At 41.7% G+C, this 20,058-nt stretch overlaps 1 protein-coding gene across 12 annotated transcripts in view; it reads right to left on the minus strand.

The window, feature by feature from the left end:
- The window catches only part of DOCK7 (dedicator of cytokinesis 7), a 157,008-nt gene that overhangs the window by 26,440 nt on the left and 110,510 nt on the right, over positions 1–20,058 (minus strand). For 9 of the 12 annotated variants that reach the window (XR_013544958.1, XM_072997730.2, XM_072997729.2 and 6 more), the window contains 13 exons: positions 20,036–20,058; positions 19,582–19,721; positions 17,291–17,460; positions 15,626–15,780; positions 14,996–15,178; positions 13,385–13,520; positions 12,526–12,622; positions 5,685–5,781; positions 4,287–4,421; positions 3,811–3,963; positions 2,812–2,970; positions 1,774–1,874; positions 1,487–1,679 (listed from right to left, as the gene is read on the minus strand). The exon at positions 20,036–20,058 is cut by the window's right edge and continues 148 nt beyond it. Coding sequence is in view for 10 of the 12 variants with exons in the window: in XM_072997730.2 (XP_072853831.1) it covers positions 1,487–1,679; positions 1,774–1,874; positions 2,812–2,970; positions 3,811–3,963; positions 4,287–4,421; positions 5,685–5,781; positions 12,526–12,622; positions 13,385–13,520; positions 14,996–15,178; positions 15,626–15,780; positions 17,291–17,460; positions 19,582–19,721; positions 20,036–20,058 (1,742 nt within the window). In the remaining 2 variants the exon portion in view is untranslated. Of the gene's footprint in view, positions 1–1,486; positions 1,680–1,773; positions 1,900–2,811; positions 2,971–3,810; positions 3,964–4,286; positions 4,422–5,684; positions 5,782–10,520; positions 12,024–12,525; positions 12,623–13,384; positions 13,521–14,995; positions 15,179–15,625; positions 15,781–17,290; positions 17,461–19,581; positions 19,722–20,035 lie in introns of those variants that run through there. The other 3 variants (XM_078392938.1, XM_078392937.1, XR_013544959.1) reach the window with 2 other exon arrangements.

Here is a 20,058-nt window from a genome sequence, read left to right on the forward strand (position 1 = left end):
TCCCAGTGTGGTAAAAACAGAGAAAATAGAGAATTTTTACCACAAAAAGTAAATTTAAGCAAACCTAAAGCTGTTTACTGTGTCCAGCAGGGACAAGATAATACACAAGGGGAGGAGTCAGTACCCATGGCAACACAAGCAGATACAGTGATTGACATATTGATTAGCTAATTGTGATTTACATATTTTATTTTGTTATTTCAATAAACCTGTTTTGTTTTGAAGGAAACCTTTGTCCTTCTTAAATAGTCATCTCAATTGGTGGCAGCGAGAGTGAAGTAGTGTGGTGGGCATTCTGAGAGGCCTGAGTTGGCAGTGACATCAGAGTGGCCTGCTACGTCACAATAAGTAATGCTGATGTAATCAACTGGTGGCAGCTGAGGGGCAGGTAGCATGAACTCTTAATCTGGTGAAGCAAGCGGGGGCCAAGTGGGATCGTGACAGTGATTTAGAGCTTTCCATGGGTGGTTGTAGCTCAAGAGGTCCCAGGTTTTATCCCTCACCATTTCAGTAGTCAAAAGTAACTTCCTGCACATAAGTACTATTTGTAACTCTTTACTTTCAAGCTCTGGTTAAAAACCAGTAATTTCTGCTGCTCTCTACTGCTTCCAGCGAGTGCAGCGCCCAGATTAAGCCTTAGTGGTCTTGATCCCCATGATATCAACAAGGCCACTAAGTTAGAGAACAGCAAGATAGCTCCATGGTTTAGGTATCTGGCTGCTGAGCCCAGAGGTTGGGTCTTTGACTCCTCATTGTGCCTCTTTGACAGGGGCTGGTCTGGTCCTTTCCAGTGTATTCACGAAGGCTTTCACGGCCGGGATCTAATGGCTGTTGCGGGTTTTTCGGGCTTCTTGGCCGTGTTCTGAAGGTGGTTTTTCCTAACGTTTCGCCAGTCTCTGTGGCCGGCATCTTCAGAGGACAGCAAAGCTGTCCTTTCCAGCTCTCCAGTTGTAAGATTTCATATTTAATGTATTCTTGAAGGCTTTCACAGCCGGGATCCAATGGTTGTTGTAGGTTTTTTGGGCTGTCTGGGCGTGTTCTTAAACACATACACCACAGAGACTGCCGAAACGTTAGGAAGAAAAAACCTCAAGAACACGGCCAGACAGCCTGAAAAACCTACAGCAACCATTTCGTAGTTACTTCAGATACCCATAGCAGCATAATTCCTTGTCCTGTTCATCTCAGCAGTTCCTGTTCACCTCCATAGAGCTCCGAGAGTGCAAAATGAGCACCGGTAGGAATCATATGACACTCCTGGGTTCAAAGCTATGTAGATCCCAAGGCCAAAGCAGCTCCAATATGTCAACTTGGAACTGATGCAGCAAAATCGCCCCATTACATGCAATGGGGAAGACGTCTTTAAAAAAAAAAAAACACCAAAACACTCCCATACTCTGCCATGGGACAAAGGGAGAACCCAACTTCTATTTTAGTTAAGAATGTGCTGCGATTCTCTGAATGAGAATAACTAAAAATGAATTACCTGAAATGTAACACACCCTACAGGAAGATATTTTCGATCCTCAAGCATGCTTAAGTATTCGGCAACCAGTGCTGCAGAATGGACCAAACACTGTGCAGATTCGGCATGGTTGCTCCTCTCAGAGTGCTTCCCAGCCATGTTTTGCAGCCAGGTTAATCGTAGATCTGGAGAGTTCTGGTAGCCTTTTGCAATTCTAGTTTTAAAAAATAACAACCAGAAGATTCATGTAAGTGCATGTTTACTTACTTTTGCTTTCTTAGATAGCAACAAGCCCAGTAAAACTCTACCTGTACATCAAGTCAATCAGCATTTCTGGATCTTCCTGGTGCTCTTTCATTTTAACCGTATCAGACAAGATCATATGGAGGTTGAACACAAGATCCTGGACCTGAAATGATTTTTTAAAAATGGCTCTGAAACAAAAATATCCAGAACAAAACATGCACTTCTCAGTTACTTTGGAATTGCATGATGATAGCAATTCTAATGAGAAAATCACTTGCCACAGTATACTTCATGAATGAATTGTACCAGGGGAACACTGCATTTTCTTCCAGAGGGATACATCCAATGCTATCTGGATGGACTTCCCTTCACTCACACAAGAGGAATTTTCCTTCCCCCTTTCCACCCAGAAGCCATTATCACTTTGGAGCAGATTTGGAAGATATATCGGCCAACAGGCTCGAAAGAATGGGAGTTCTATATGCAGAATGCTGGGTATAGCAGATGCAACACAACATTTTGTTGATTCTGCATTCATTCCTTTTATAATTGTATTATTTCACTCAATGAGCAGTTTCTAAGAAATCTTAAACCAGACTCCAATATTTAGAATTTTAAATCAATGTTTATAATTTTAAACCACCATTTCTCTTTTAAACATTTTTATACTTGCCCTCATATTCAATTCCACGATGGCACAAGATACAGAACAAATTTAAAAAACAGAAGCAACACTAGGATAAAACAATTGAAAACGATATTGGACTACAACTCCTAGAATTGCTGAGCCATTGTGGCTAGCAGGCATATAGGCAAAGGAATTCTGGAAGCACCAGTCCAAAATATTAACTTGGATTAGCCTTATCTGTTCCGTTGATCGTAACGAAGATCTCTTGATCTCTCTCATTGTTTAGTCTATTGGACTGGGAGGTGCTAAACATCTAAATATTTCTGTATTCTTTTTATTTCCAAAGAAAACATTAAATATTCATATTGGGTTTGAAAGGGTATTTGTTGAAAATTAAGTGAGAAATGCCACAACAATTTAAAAACACACACCAGAGATCTACATTTTCTCATGCCAGAGTATTCCTCCTAACCTGATCAGGGAATGTCGTCTCCCTCAGTTCCAGGTCCTCTTCAGCATAGGTCAATATAGTCTTCAGAGAACGTCTCAGAAACTCTTCATTAAAATTCTGAGATGTCCCCACTAGAGATGAGAGTGACATTGTCACCTGCATTTTAACTCTGGCAAAGTTCTGGAAGGAACAACAAGTTCTTAATAAGCCTCTTGGAAATCATATTTTTCATGTTCTTCACAATTACATTGGTTTAGTAAGTATCACAGACCCAAGCCAGAAAATACAGCAAACTTGCATGCAGTTTCTAAGCTGGCCTAGCCAACAAAATGCTTCTTCTTTGACACAACTATCTTTCTATGGTTAATTTAAGGCAGAATTCTACTGGTTACGTCCTCTCCTTCACAGAATTTCCAGAAATACATTTTTGAATGTAAGATACAAGTCTTCAGGTCTGTATGCAACTATCACTATACAGAAATGCTCCCTCCTCCAAAGTCCAAAATTCTGAGCTGCTGCATCTCCTCACTCAAGGAGAACAATCTGAATAATGGACCCTGTGGCATTCACCCTCGTGCCCCTTTTGCTTGACCTTCAAGCCTCAGAGTACACGAAGGCAAACACTCTCCTCTTTAACACTGCTGCCACCAGGTGATCCCTAAATCACCATTACCTCAGAAAGATTCAGGTCCACTCTTCAAGTTCTTTTAAATAAAACTTTGGTTTATTGATTACGGATATTGATTCATGTATATCTTCAGTAGCTAATCACACCTCAGAATTTCCCAAACTACACACTCTATTACTTTCTCTGACTTTTCTCTACTGCCTGACTTTTACATTTCTCTTACTGACTCCCTGACTGACTCAGGCTCCGCCTCTTATAGCATCTCTTTTGGCTCCGCCTCTCAGCAACATTAATATGCACGAACCATTATTACATAACATAAACCATTACATAACATAACATGAGCCATAGATCTACTAAATAGAGAACGCTACAGACCCCATTATACTTACGTTCCCGATCTCGAAGTTTTGCCTCATGAGAAGATAGAGGGAGGCACTGGCATGGGAGCGTATGGTGCTAATGCTACTGCTACAGTGGCGCAAGAGGCGAAGGCACAAGTCAGCACACTGCTCAGTCTCTTCTTCAAAAAGAAGTTCTGGGAACTGTGGTGAAACAAATCATTCAACAGAAGCAGTTGGTCCTCTGGAAATTCCCAAAGGCCAAGAACATGTTGCCTTACTTGCACAGTGACTATTCTCATCAATTCTTGGCCTGGCTACACAGCCATTCTAGTAAATTGCCCTCCCTCCAAGTCTGCCAGCCACAATTACAGAAGGTAATGTGAGGTTTATTTGTTTTTCCAGTTTTTTTTAAAAGAGTAGTTCACTGCTGAACTTCAAACTCAAAATATAACCTCCATATTCATGCTGAAAAGGCTCGAAGACCAACTCTCTTCCTTGGTGTTCACCACACTTTGAACACTCACCTTTGAGACCAAGGCCCTCTGAGTTGCAAAGCAGTGTTGCAAGTAAAGGGCGCTCTGGTTGCAGGCCATGCTATGCAAAAGCACCTTCAGCACTCCGCCAAGAATGCTTTCCTTGGATTCAGTCACAGAGACTGTCTGTAAACAATCACCCACACGCAGACAGAGGGTATAATAGAAAGAAAAAGCAAATCAGGCAATAGCATTCTTAGAACAATATGTGTAAAGTAAATAGCAATGAAAGTATGACCACTAAGAGAAACACTCAGTATGTTCAGGGCAACTATCCCACATCTCACACCACATGCTGTACCACAAACTTAGGGGATTACAGAAGCCCTTTTACATTTACACTTCTGTGTCTCTAAGACATTAACTATTAAAAAGGTTAAAAAATCAAGTAACTTAAAGATTATATTATACAGATCAAAATACAGAAGTGATTAAAAGCTGCACCGCTATGCAAGCTTACTTCAGAGTATCTCCATGGACATGAGTGTAACTTACTTTTCAAAAAGTTTTAGTACTAGTACTGCTATTACTTCTATTTCAACCTTTAGGACAAAGAGTACACTATTTGGCCTTACACGTTGTTGGATTACAAAATGTATAGTGAGTGCTTCTGGAAGATGTGACTCAACAACATCTGGAGCGGGCTACACAATCTCCATTCCTATTTTAGGACAAGCCTTCACAAGAGCATATTTTTCTTCAGTGGAATAAAAATAATTAATACAGATTAGCATTCTGTCTGATTTACTCTATACTTTTCCTACTATTTCGTAGTCACTCCTTCCTTACCCATAAGGGGGATTCTCAGATGTGGCTGAAGCAAAGGGGATGAACATTTAGGAAACACCAGGAGAAATGGCAGTATTGTAGGACTACAAGGAGGCCTGTATTTAACAACTCTCAAGGTGGCAATAGGAATTCTATGCAGGCATGTTAAGAGGGCTGATGGAAGAGACACCAATCACTCTGTCCTTCTTCCAACAGTCTAAGTAGTATCTATGGGAGCCACAGAAGAAGAAAACTCTCATTTTTGTGACTGCACAGAAATGCAAAGAACTGATATACAAGGGACCAAGTGGAGTCCAATAGGGGAACAATATTGTTGGGAGCAAGAAGCCTGCAAAATCCTAATATATCTTTTCTACGTCTTCATGTGGTGCGCAAACAATGGGCTTTTCATTTTTTTTCTCCAGTGAACAGAACAGAAATAACAAGTTCCCAGCACTGTTAAGAGGCTAGTTAAATTTTGTCAGCTTATCCCATATTGGTAATTTAAAAGTATGTTTTCACAGCGGCCATTGCTGGTATTGCCACTATTTGCACAAAGCAAGAGCATTGGGCCATTCAGACTAATAAGAATTATTTTTAAATGTTTCTTAGCATCCTCACCTGAACTATAATCTCTAATGTATCCAGAATAATCAGGTTTGCTTCAGTCGCCAAGTTGCCATCAATAAGGGCCTCGTGTTCAATCTCTGCCCGTGATCTGGTAAGCATAGAGGAAACATTAAAAATTCTTAAAATAAGGAAAAATTAAACAATTCTTCTTTAAAGAAGCAAACCAAGGATTGAATAGCAGACCCTTCACAGACTGCTGCCTTGTTGTGGCGAAGGGGCTTGTGTAATTCAGAGAAGCTATGGGCTATGCCGTGCAGAGACACCCAAGACGGACAGGTCATAGTGGAGAGTTCCGACTAAACGCAATCCACCTGGAGCAGGAACTGGCAAGCCACTCCAGGATCTTTGCCAAGAAAGCCCCATGACCAGAAACAAAAGGCTAAAAGATATGATGCTGGAAGATGAGCCCCTCAGGTTGGAAAGCGTCCAACATGCTACTGAGGAAGAGTGGAGGACAAGTACAAGTAGCTCCAGAGCTAATGAAGTGGTTGGGCCGAAGCTGAAAGAATGCTCAGCTGGGGATGCGCCTGGAAGTGAAAGGAATGTCCGATGCTGCGAAGAAAAATACTGCATAGGAACCTGCAATGTAAGATCTATGAACCCTGGTAAGCTGGATGTGGTCAAGCAGGAGATGGCAAGAATCAACATTGACATCCTGGGTGTCAGAGAACTAAAATGGACGGGAATGGGCGATTTCAATTCAGACAATTATCATATCTACTCTTGTGGACAAGAATCCCAAAGAAGGAATGGAGTAGCCCTCATAGTCAACAAAAGAGAGGGAAAAGCTGTACTGGGATACAATCTCAAAAATGATAGAATTATTTCAATACGAATCCAAGGCAGACCTTGCAGCATCACAGTAATCCAAGTTTATGCACCCAACCACTGATGCTGAAGAGGCTGAAATTTACCAATTCTATGAAGACTTACAACACCTTCTAGAACTGACACCAAAGAAATATGTTCTTCTCATTATATGGGGATTGGAATGCCAAAGTAGGGAGTCCATAGATAAAAAGAACAACAGGTACATTTGGCCTTGGAGTTCAAAACGAAGCAGGGCAAAGGTTAATAGAGTTTTTAACTCTATTTGTGATGACCAGCTTTGTCATCACAAACACTCTTTTTCAACAACACAAGAGGCGACTCTACATGGACATCACCAGACGGTCAATACCGAAATCAGATTGATTATGTTCTCTGCAGCCAAAGATGGAGAAGCTCTATACAGTCAGCAAAAACAAGGCCTGGAGCTGATTGTGGTTCTGATCATCAGCTTCTCATAGCAAAGCTCAAGGGTAAACTGAAGAAAGTAGGAAAAACCACTGGGCTAATCAGGTATAATCTAAACCAAATCCCTTATGAATACAGAGTGGAAGTGAAGAACAGATGTAAGGAACTCGATTTGGTGGACAGAGTGCCTGAAGAACTATGGAGGGTGGCTCGTAACATTGTACAGGAGGCAGCAACAAAAATCATCCCAAAGAAAAGGAAATGCAAGAAAGCAAAGTAGCTGTCCAATGAGGCCTTACAAATAGCAGAGAAGAGAAGGAAAACAAAATGCAAGGGAGATAGGGAAAGTTACAGAAAACTGAATGCAGACTTCCAAAGAATAGCAAGGAGAGACAAGATGGCCTTCTTAAATGAATAATGCAAGGAAATAGAGGAAAATAATAGAAAAGGAAAAACTAGAGATCTGTTCAAGAAAATTGGATATATTAAAGGAACATTTTGTGCAAAGATGGACATGATAAAACACAAAAATTGTAGGGACCTAACAGAAGCAGAAGACATCAAGAAGAGGTGGCAAGAATACACAGAGGAATTATACCAGAAAGAGCTGGATGTCCCGGACAACTCAGATAGTGTGGTTGCTGACCTTGAGTGAGACATCCTGGAGAGTGAAGTCAAGTGGGCCTTAGAAAGCATGGCTATCAACAAGGCCAGTTGAGGTGATGGCATTCCAGTTGAACTATTTAAAACCTTAAAAGATGATGCTGTTAAGGTGCTACACTCAATATGCCAGCAAGTTTGGAAAACTCAGCAGTGGCCAGAGGATTGGAAAAGATCAGTCTACTTCACAATCACAAAGAAGGGCAGTGCCAAAGAATGCTCCAACTATCGTACAATTGCACTCATTTCATACGCTAGCAAGGTTATGCTCAAAATCCTCCAAGGTAGGCTTCAGCAGTATGTGGACTGAGAACTCCCAGAAGTACAAGCTGGATTTCGAAGGGGCAGAGGAACTAGAGACCAAATTGCTAACATGTACTGGATTATGGAGAAAGTCAGAGAGTTCCAGAAAAGCATCTACTTCTGCTTGATTGACTGTGTCTCCCTACTTATTTAACTTATATGCAGAATACATTATGCAAAAGGCAGGACTGGATGAATCCGAAGATGGAATTAAGATTGCCAGAAGAAATATCAATAACCTCAGATATGCAGACGATACCACTCTAATGGCAGAAAATAAGGAGGAATTAAAGAACCTCTTAATGAGTGTGAAAGAGGAGAGTGCCAAAAATGATCTGAAGCTCAACATCCAAAAAAACTAAGTTCATGGCCACTGGTCCCATCACCTCATGGCAAATAGAAGGGGAAGATATGTAGGTAGTGACAGATTTTACTTTCCTGGGCTCCATGATCAGTGCAGATGGTGACAGCAGCCACGAAATTAAAAGACACCTGCTTCTTGGGAGGAAAGCGATGACAAACCTAGACAACAACTTAAAAAGCAGAAACATTACCTTGCCGACAAAGGTCCGCATAGTCAAAGTTATGGTTTTTCCAGTAGCGATGTATGGAAGTGAGAGTTGGACCATAAAGAAGGCTGACCGCTGAAGAATTGATGCTTTTGAATTGTGGTGCTGGAGGAGACTCTTGAGAGTCCCCTGGACTGCAAGGAGAAGAAATCTATCCATTCTGAAGAAAATCAACCCTGAGTGCTCACTGGAAGGACATATCCTGAAGCTGAGGCTCAAATACTCTGGCCATCTCATGAGAAGAGAAGACTCCCTGGAAAATACCCTGATGTTGGGAAAGAGTGAAGGCAAGAGGAGAGAAGGGGACGACAGAGGACAAGATGGTTGGACAGTGTCATCGAAGCTACCAACATGAATTTGACCAAACTCCGGGAGGCGGTGGAAGACAGGCGGGTCCATGGGATCACGAAGGGTCCACCACAACTTAATGACTAAACAACAACAAATTCAAAGGAGGAAAATATCACTAAACACGTATGTTGTCTTATACCAAGAAAGAACAAAAAGATTGGTGCTGAATTTATTTATTTAAAATATTTCTATCCTGCCCTTCTCCCCAAAAAGACCCAAGATGGCTTACATAATTAAAATAGTATTTAAAGGTAAAAACAGTAAGTATACAAAATGGTAACTAAGATTAATATTAAAACACATTTAAACAACAGAGCACAACAATCCATTTAAAAAAACCCTCTCAAGCTTGTCAGTCATTAAGGAAAAGCCTGTCTGAAAAGAAAGGTCTTTGCCTGCCTGCAGAAGGACAGCAAAGATGGGGCCAACTAAGTTTCCCGTGGGAGGGAGTTCCAGAGTCTGGAAGGAGCAACAGAGAAGGCCCTCTCCTGTGTCCCCACCAAATGCACCTGTAAGGGAGACTGAGAGCAACTAAGAGAAAGGCCTTCCCTGATTATCTTAATGTTAGTTATGTGCCATTAAGCTGGGACCAACTTGCAGCGACCCTCATAGGACCTTCAAAGTAAGTGAGCTATTTAAGGAGTCGTTTCACCAACTGGACACCCCCAGTGAGTTTCCATGTCTGAGTGGGGATCCTAACCTTGGTCTCTAAAGTCCAAGCCCATCACTCTACCCACTACACTACACTGGGTACCATTATCATAATAAATTCTGAGCTACAGAAAAAGGAACTAACATTCATATTTATATCAGATTACATCAAAGATGTTACTGTACTAACTTCATGATGTGAACACAGGGTGGTGCTATGGGAATATGTTTCTAAGACTCACTAATATGCCCGGGAATGTAGCAGCAGAGACACACAGTTGAAGCATCTCACTTTTGTTCTGCTATATAGCTCACTCCACTTCTGACATATATACTGTTGGGCCTGGTGTCTAGATGGAAACGTAAGACATGTCAGCCTTCCATTTTGATCTGCTGTCTTCCACTTTCCTTGGCTGTGTAAAGCTGTTTCAGTGTTCTCCAGGTGCGAAGATGGATCAGAGCCTGGTCAAACTGCCCTGCTTGGCAAGGAAGATGGGCTGGAGATAACAGATGTGCTTATCGAATACCACTAATGAGCTCCTTCACACTTTGCATATGCACACCTCTGCTTATCATGCCAAGGCACAGGGGTGGGGAGGATTATTTTACATGTCAGTACTGCTCATTAGAGCAAAGTAATACATTGCCCAGCTGCCGCTTGTAGATGTAAACAGCAAAAAAAAAAAAATGTATACAGGCTATTTGATCTGCCTGATAGTTCCTCGGACTTTTTGCCGTGACTTGGAGGCCATGCTGTCATCTTTTCCAGTTTCCTGGGTACACCTGGGTGACTTTAAGTTACTCAATAAACTTCTCCTTGTAAGCAAACCTGGAGCTGACTTCTCCTTTCCTTGGGATTTGAGCAAATAGTCCTGCTTTGACAATTGGCCCTGGGTAATGATCTCTCATAAACGTTTACAGCACATGCTAGTGTTTGAACTAAAACAAAACAGACAAAATGCATTTCTCGCAACGTGCCTGCTGTTTGAAGAATATACTGCTCTAAAGGCTTCCAAACAACCCCAATCTGAATTTGTACAAAGCTTTAATATTGAAGAAAGCAGTTAAACCTGTTCCCCCTGTTACTGGTGACTTTACATGTCTTCATGCTATTTTTTTTTTACCTTGGTTGGCTCTTCTTTAAATGGAAATATATATATATGTTCCTTTTCTTCTTCTCAAAGTATTGGCTTTGAATTTGCCGGCCACAGAGACTGGCAAAATGTTAGGAAGAACAACCTTCAGAACACGTCCAAAGAGCCCGAAAAAACCCACAACAACTATTGTCTTTCTGTTTCTCATTAGTTCAGTGATTTAGGTATTTGGCGGCAGAGGCAGAAGTTGGGAGTTTGATCCCCCCACGGTGCCTCCAGGGAGAAGAACCTTGAAGGGCATGGTAGAAATAAGCTTGAGTCCATGGATCTGACTATAATAGGAAGAGCCTGAACAAGTACAGGGAAGATCCTGGGACTCTTCTGTCCAGAGAGTCTAGCCATATACATCGGCGAGAAAGAACAGGAGCTGCTTAACCATAAGTCAGAGCACTGGTCTACCTAGTCAAGACTGTCTACATTAATGGACACTGGATTCAAGAGTAACGGACTGGAGTCCTTCCCAATCCTTTCTGCAGATTACCAAGGACTTAAATGGGACCCACTAGAAGAAAACTCAACAATGAGTTACAGCCTTTTTCCTACGGCATGTTGACAAATATCGTTCTGGGACGTGCACAGCCTCGAGCAGATAAAAGAGAGAGCTGGCAAGGAGTGGTGTGTTGGCAGACTGGACTGGGACGCAGCATAGATATTATCATCTCCAGGGTTAAATACTTATTTTGTCCCTGTGTTTGCACTGTGCTAAACACAACACAGATGAACAGAAGAGACAAGGTGCCCGGAGCTTGCAGGGGCTGCGAGGACTTCAAACAGAAAAGTTTTGAAATGGAAGTCTCTGGATCTCTGAGCTGCTCCAGTCTCCAGTTTACCGCATATCAGCTGCAGGACTCTTATTTCCAAATGTCTCCAGAATTTCACTTGGACCAAAAGAAAGACACATTAAAATGGCACAGCTATTCTTCCATAGCTATGGTGTCCTCATTAATGATGTCACAGGATTATCAGGAAACAGATGACATGACTGCACTATTTATGCCGTATGACAGGCGTCCATCATGCTACAGAACAACAGGGAATATTCTGTAGCTGAATACACACCCCTTACAGTTAACATTTTACAGTCAAAGCATTTTGTAAAAGAATGCCTGAAAGGTTTGCCCCAGCTTGGACACTCAGAACCTGTACAGAAGGCAAAAAGCATGCTAAGCAAGGCTAAAACCATGATGTAAAACCCAGCCAGAATAGTTCAAACCCTAGCAAGCACTTGTGCACCGAAAGGAACTCTTGCAGTTGCATGTAAGCATACAAAGCTTCCGCCAAGCACTAAAAGCCAGAGCTGCAATGACAGGATACGCAAAAGTACAAGTGGCAGTCAAGAGAACAAAAAGCAAAAACACCACCACAGCAGGGTACCAGTGCTACAATACCTGGTTGGTTTGTGACTTCTAAAAGCACAGCACATGTGGAAAAACAATCAAAGTGATGAATTAAGGTAGGAAAGAAGAAAGCTTTGAAAACTCCAGAATGCTCTAATGGAGTAAGTGATCAGAGACACATTGTTTGTGAACAGATCTACTGGCTCTTGGCAGAATTTCAGCGCATGATGCTATAGCATGAAAATGCACAGGTATTTTTTAAATGCATACAGCATACAGATTATACAGCATACAGCAGAATTCTATAGATCGGTATTAGAGTATGTCCCACGGACTTCAGTGAGACTTATTTGCAGGCAAATGGGTCTATAATGGCAGCCTGTTTTAAACAAAACTTGTATGAGTGTGATCGACCCCTTTTAAAAACTAAAGTTATAAGATTAGTACTTCCCAGTTCATCTCTAAGCTTCCCCCAAATTGCAGCCCACTAAACTTCAAGGGTACAAATCCAAGCCCCAGATTTGCCAAATGATCATTCCAAAGCTAATGTATTTCAATAAAATGGCATTACTTGTCAAGTTTTTCTGTGTTCTGCCGCCAGTGAGTCATATCCTTTCTCCACCTCAGGTTCTCTTGGCTTCCAAACGCACTCCCCGAAGGACTTCTTTCTGTTAGGCATTGGATTTTTGGGGGGGTCGGGGAGAGAAAATGATTTTTAATACTGAATTCTCAGGTAGAAACGGATGTCAGAACACTCCACTCAACAGAAGGAATAATTAATCTCACTGGGACCATAGATGAGAGTCATACTACACAGTTAATCAATTAATATTAAGTCATACTTCCAGTACAATAAAAAGACTGTTATTTTAAAGCTGAAAAGGAGACTGATTTCAGTTTGTACAATCTCATGCCTCAACTATCAGGATACTCTGATATCCATGAGTGCAACACTAACTCAGCATCACGTAAAGTGGACTTACTTGCATGGAGAGCTTCTATGTGAACAGGTATCGCTCCTATTCAGCTGCCCCACATGAGGAAAAGACGACCCTGGGGCCCCTGGCTAAGGGCTCCCCTCTTCACATCAACCTAGATAAGTGATCTCTGAATAGGGCTATGGAGTCTTAACCGAAATAACTGCTTAGCTTTTTCATGTATTGCCCACACAATGGCTTGGGAACAAAACCACCTCCCTTGCTATGCCCTTGGCATCAGGAATCCTGCAGCCCCACCTCCCCCCGTTTACATATAGGACATGTCATTTGCAGAGATAAAGGTGACCCGTAAGCAGTTGCTCACAGATAGGCTCCGTCTCTGAAAACAATAAGGCACCAACAGATGGATGTCCAACCGGTAGGGCCAGCCACAAAGCCCCACAAGGACAGCAAAGGAAGAGGGCTTTTGCTTCAGCAATCCCAGTCACTTACCCAGTTGCCCCCTGCTTCGCCGTACCATTTCTTGCCTTGCGCCAATGCTCCCCAGTATAGCTTCTTCAAGCTTTGCTCTCATATCTTTGGACTTCTTAAAAGTCAGACTGTTCATTCTTTCGAAGACTTTCTTGCCCTGGACATTTCACAAAAGAAGGGCAAGATCACGAGACAAGAACTGCGTCTTTTTAAAAACAGCAACAAACCAAACCGAAGGGTTCATGAAATGTGTGCAGTTTACAGAGGAGGAAAAATCTCTCCTGGTCTAACTTGTACTGTGAGTTAAACTGAACAGAAGAATTCAAAGGCATCCCTTCATAGCACTCCCATTTGTGGTTTCATGAACAGTCTGGGAATCTCTGATATAGAATTCACAATATCCATAACATTATACTTCACCTTTATTTTAAGGAAAGAGCACAAATCTGACTGGCGAACATAGCCAAGGACCAGCTGCACTGACTCTAGGCCTGCTGAAGCTGTACCGAATCTAAACCCTTCCCCATCTAGCGATGTTGGCAATTATTTAGCATTATCCTTACCCTGGCCTAATTTAGTGCCAGCACACTGTCTGTATCCCTGTGCAAAAAGTGGCTTGGGTCTGACATAAGCAGGCTCCATTCTGTCTTTGACCCTCTTTCTTCTTCTTCTGCCAGCGGATCTTGGCCAGCACGCTGCTGTGTCAACAGATCTCAGAAATCAGAAGGTAAAAAGGATTCCACTAGGGGAAGGGGATTTCTACTGCACAAAGAGGCTTGCACTTAATCCTAATCCCCTACTGCCAATGCACTTTTGAGTTGGGACTATACTGTAAAAGCTAAACCTGTTTTAGGGTCATTTACAACTGCATTGCTGATGTATTTTAGGTCTACTGTCTTCTCTTCGTTGTCATAGCCTTTCCGGGGAAACAAACTGGCCAAGATCAGAAGGGCTACATGTGGTGTCAGAAAACTGTTTCCACAAGTGGAATCATGAGGGGCGAGGTCACTGCAGCACCTCCCTCTGGTGCATTCCAAAAAACCGCTTGGAAGGGCTGTGAAGGCTTTGGGAATTGATTCCCATATACTGTTGAAATTTGCTGGAGGGGACGGCAGAAATGTTCTCAAAGTCCAGACGGTGCCACGATGATACTGGATTTTGGCCATCGTGAAACAGTATTCAGATAGCCAGCGGAGGACTGTTTCATAAATCATTCTGAGGAAGCAGAACAATCAGCCAGTGCAACGCGACCACAGGTCTACTCATCTAGCTTGAATGATGATGGCTGCACTTCCAGTAATTCAAGAACAGAAAAGTAAAGCTAACCCAAATTCAGTTTCTTAGACATGAAAGCTGAAATTCTGTTGCTTAACACAGTCATTTGCAACTACAGGAGATCCACTTAAACAGCGGGGACTTGGTGAGTTAACCCTTTGTAAATTCCACTGATTCAGTGGGCCTACTCAGTTGCAGCATAATACACTAAGTAATAGGATGTCAGCCACTTTATAGGAAATATAATGGAAACTTGCATAGAAGTTGTAGTTTTAATGGTACAAGGGGCCTTGTATTTCTGAAAAAATTCTTAAAGGAGGGTGGTTCTTGGCCGTCGTTCCCCTGCCATTACTATACCTTATATTCAAAACAGGAAACACAGAGATACAGCAAATCCAACAAGCGGTTAAGCTGAAGGACAGAGAGGTCTGTGAACCACTTCTGCAGGATACTTTCATCAGCATTCTTTAGGACCCACAAAAGACAGATCAAAAGGTTCCGACTTGACTCGGCTGAAAACGTTGAGTGCTGCCTGTTGGTCTGAACATACAGGAAAAATTGATTAAAAGCACAAATGTCTGTTCCTTCAACCCGGAGTATTTCATTAGATCAAAGGATGCTATTTTTAACCTCCCTTTGGAAGTTTCAAAGTGAGAATCTAGCTGGGCAAATTGACCTAATGGAAGACCTCTCAATTTCGACTCAGAATGTGTGGGCATTTTCTTCTACAGCTTTCAGAATGGGAAAGATGTGTTTAAAATCCGGAGGTGCCACCAGAAGGGCTATTATTACACCATTATCTCCCAGGAACAGGCTGAATCTGTCACCCTCCCTCCACCCACTCTCTTGTCTTTCATGAATTTTGCAAGAAAGGATGGTGGTGACGGTTCCCAAGCAGGATTGCCACCCACACCTATGGCTTGAAAATGCTGCATATCCATATTTATCTGTTCTGAGATGTTCTAGAGGAAGAATATTCTTCTGTACCGATGTTGTAAGGAGAAAACTGCTGGGTCGGGTGAGCTGTGGGACAGAGGTTCCTGCAATAGCCATGGCAACCGTTTGGCTTATCATGTTCCCTCCCTCACTTTCATAATCCTCTGTTGATGTACAACTTGGTCTTCCACGCTGATTGTGACTTTCTGTAAAAGACACATAGCATTCCTATTAGAATATCATTGCAACTGGCCACTCCTCATGTGATTTGAAAGAGGCTTATTCAACATAAGAGGGTAGGTAGTAACAAGATATGTTAGCCTTCCTAACTTCTTGCTAAGACTGTAGGAAAGCAAATCCAGGATTAATCTGGTGTGCAGCCATATTTATACAAATTAAAGGATGATATCAGTTACCCTCTCCCCGGCTAAGGATTGAATGCCACAACTCTCCTTTCTGGGAATGCTAACTGCAGGACCCAGATCTTACAGATGCCTAAACTGTACTCATCTGGTAAGAGAGCCCAGCAGACTTCATGCCTTGAACAGGCCTAGCTTCCTGTTTAAAAATGTATCTGAGCCTATGGGTTGCTGGAAAGCTTCCTTGTGTAGGATGTATGTAAAGCCTGGGTCCTGCAGGGGGGACTCCCAGAAAGGAGGATTTGGGTTTGTAGTCAAAAAAATTGGAAAAGTATATCCTTAGTCAACAATTCAACAACCTTGCTAATATTAACATGGGAAGCTGTTTCATCTGGGGTCAGATTCTCATTGGCTCAATTACCTATCAACATTTTCTATACCAGGAATGGAAAACAAGTGGTTCTCCAAACACTGCTAGACTGCAACTTCTATCAGCCCTCATCACTAACTATGCTAGCTTAGAATAACAGGTGTTACAGTATGACAACGTCTGGAGGCCCACACATTCCCCACACTCATTATATACAATTTCCAAGCAGTCCTCCAATAATAATAATACACACCAGCCCCCAATTCTCTTAAACATCACTTGATATGAGCTCCCCCTTAGACTAAATAAAAATGAATTGGGCTAGCAGCAGTTCTGGGTGGGGGAAAGATATATGCACGTATCCTACCTGTCCTGTGTAACTGTGTAAAATTTTCTCAATGCAATACCTCAAAGACAAACATTTCAAACATGTATTTCTTGTATGCTGTTTAGGTATAGACATCCTTCAATCTCTAGAGACTGTGGTAATGTGCTCTGAATAGAGGTCTTGGAACAGCATCTAGTGTGGCTGAGAAGGCCAATTTGAGTGACAATCCCTTCCACACTGAAGACAAATACAATCTGTCCCTTATCTAGCTCCCTGATTTTGCTGGTTTTGGAACTGCCTCTTTGCCTCAGCCTGCTTAACAAGTGTCTCTTCAAAATAGGAGATGCCATGATGCACATCCTGCCTCCAGGCTGAAAACTCAGATTGTCAATGTTTCCCATCTGTTGAGGTCCATTCCTAAGGCCTTCATATGCTGCTTGCAGACATCCTTGTATCGCAGCTGTGTTCTCCCTCTGGGGCGCTTTCCCTGCACTAATTCTCCATACAGGAGATTTTTTGGAATCTGACCATCAGCCATTCTCACAACATGCTGTTTAATAAGAAGCATTTTGGGGGGTGTCCCAGGCATCAGTATAACTGTCTGGTTGCTAGTTTGCCATTTTTCGTAATACTCAAGAAAAGAACAACACACAAAATACCTGTGAAATCATACAGCTGGGGTACACTCTCCATGATTACTCCAATCAAAGGCAGATACAGCATAGCCACCCTGGCCTTTACCTGCGGGTCAGAGTACCGTGGGTCGGAGTCATGGCTAGATAGCAAATTGTGTACCATATTGATGACTTTCTTATGCAATCCAAACAATCTGTTAAAATAGAGTACAGTCAAAATGATTAGTTAATAGCTGTAGAACAAATAAGACTTGGTAAACACAGATGCCCGTGTTGTTTTGCTACTGGGTTTTCATAAGTTGTAGTTTTCAGTTTCATCCTCACATTAGAAGATAAAAACAACTTGTCATTTATCTAAATTAGTGAAGAGATAAATGAATCACACAACTATAGAACTAAAATTAACCTGATGATGACATTAATCTGAAAACCACAACACTAAATTCCAACAGGGGTGAATGACGCATCACTTAAAACAAGTATAGTGTGCCTCGCAAGACGAATGTAATTCGTTCTGTGAGTAGCGCTGTCTTGCAAAAAAAAAATCATCTTCCGAAAAGTGTTTTCCCATAGGAATGCATTACAATGCATTCCTATGGGAACCTGAAAAGACGAATGAAATTTTTTCGTCTTCCGAGGCATCGGTCTTTGAAAAAAAAATCATCTTGCGAAGCACGGCCATAGAAGAAGCCGTCTTGCGAGGCACCATAACGATTGCAAAAAACATTTTTCTTGTGGGTTTTTCATCCTGCGAGGCGTTCGTCTTGCGAGGCACCACTGTATTTTGCTAATGTTAAAAGGATTGTAGTAATTTCGTACCCACATTTATGAAAAATTGGGAAAAGGTAAACAAATGCTTGCGTTAAATAACTTACAGAGGTTATTTCACTGCCAAGCCATTGTTGCTACCTGCCATCAAGTTGCTTTCAACTTATGGCGACTCTTGAATCAATGACCTCCAGAAGGTCCTAGAATCAAGAGTCCTGTTTTAAGTCTTGCAAAAGAAAGGCTGTGACTTCTTTTACTGAATCAACCTGATCTTGTGCTAAGTCTTTTTTCCTACTGTTTTCCACTTTTCCCAGCCTCACTAATTTGGCATTGAGTAGCCTTAGGTTACCATAATATCTCTGAAGTGTGACAACCTGTTTAATCACTTTTGGTTTTAGAGAGGCTTCAGACTGGACTAGGCAAGTCACCACAGTGCATTTAAATGAAGCAAAAAAAATGCTTGCTTTACACGGCTATTTTCAGTTTGTAGTGGCAGATCGCCTGTAGCCCAATAGCAAAGGGGCAAATCTGATCCTAAAATCTACTGAAGTTGCTCACCCATTCTGATAAACAGAAAGGAATAGAAGCTAGTTCATCTCCTATTTTGGAGCATGCAGCTTTATAAACCACATATCAGACCAAATGCTGATGTGTCACAGTTTACCTACTCACAGCTACTGCTTCTGTTTACTTGGGAGGTTCTCCGGTGAATTATGTTAAATACACACTGTTCTGGTAGTGTATATTCAGGTTGTTGTTGCTGATAATTCACAACTCAGGACAACATGAAACTGTTATAACTATGTTTTTTTAATGGAACAGTCTGTTTTGTGCTTCAAAAACTGTACAGTCAGCAGGACTCCACATTCTATTTTAGTATTTTACACTGTGGGTCTTTATTGATTTCAATGGTTTTTTTGGAACTTTACTGTTTTCTTGAAAAGTGAAGGTCTCAAAACAGGGATTTTTTAAAGAAAAAAAAATCTGCAATTGTGTTATGCTTTTAGAAGAATTTTTGTACTTTTCTGGGGTACATTTGATCCCAGTACAGAACTGGTGCAATAAATATTTCTGTTGATGGAGAATTAATCAGATGTATGCAATATCACATTTCAAAGCAGCAATGAATATCTAGGGCTATGCAGCCAAAATGTAGCAACCCAGAGCCCTGTGCATGAATGAGGGTCTTCTTAGATCTAGTAGACAGAATATAATTACAAGGATGTTTCCCTCTCTGTTGCTGATCATGGAGAAGGCACTTTCCTGTCCTCCATATGCAGGGCTGTCATACTGGATCATGATCTTTATGACAGTGAATTTAAAATATGCCTGATAGGCAAGATCTGAGGACAACCATCTAAGCAGATATAAGGAGTTTCTGAGTTCAAGAGAGAGAGGGATTTGAGGAAGAACATATTTCCTTTCTTTCCTTTCTTAATATCCCATTTGACTGCAGCCATGCCTTGGGCAGAATTCTGCTTGTGAGAGCTTAGATCTGATTTGAATTATTCTTTGCAACTAGAAACCATGTTAAAAAAAAAACTCACCCATCTGCATCAGGATCTAAAATGACAGCCAGCTCAGTTAGCACCAGGCCTGCCAAATAGTGCTGCTGGCGGAAAGGCACAGACAGTTCAAACATGTTTGCAATCTTCTGATCCTGGACGTTTGTTGAGAATCCAGAACTCTGTTACAGAAACAAATGTGGTCTTTCATATAGTTTACTATATGGACTGCATTACAAGATGCAGACTGCACTACAAACTCACAGTTTTAGAACAGATAAGCATCACATTTTGCTTTGCCTGCTCTAAGTATAATCTAAAGCTCTCTTTATACATGTCCCTACATTTTACTTACATAAATAAGCACCGAAGAAGAACCTGTATAAGAAACAGAGTACTAAAAAAAGACTATTGTTCTGCTTGGGAAGTCAGTGGCAACTGGTTTATTAACACTAGAACCCAAGTGCATTCCAGGTTTGCTTTCATGTATGCTCACCTGAGAAGTGGCTGAGGACACTG

The sequence above is a fragment of the Pogona vitticeps genome, chromosome 4 (genome assembly GCF_051106095.1).
Source record: "Pogona vitticeps strain Pit_001003342236 chromosome 4, PviZW2.1, whole genome shotgun sequence".
In the NCBI taxonomy this organism is placed as follows: Eukaryota; Metazoa; Chordata; class Lepidosauria; order Squamata; family Agamidae; genus Pogona; species Pogona vitticeps.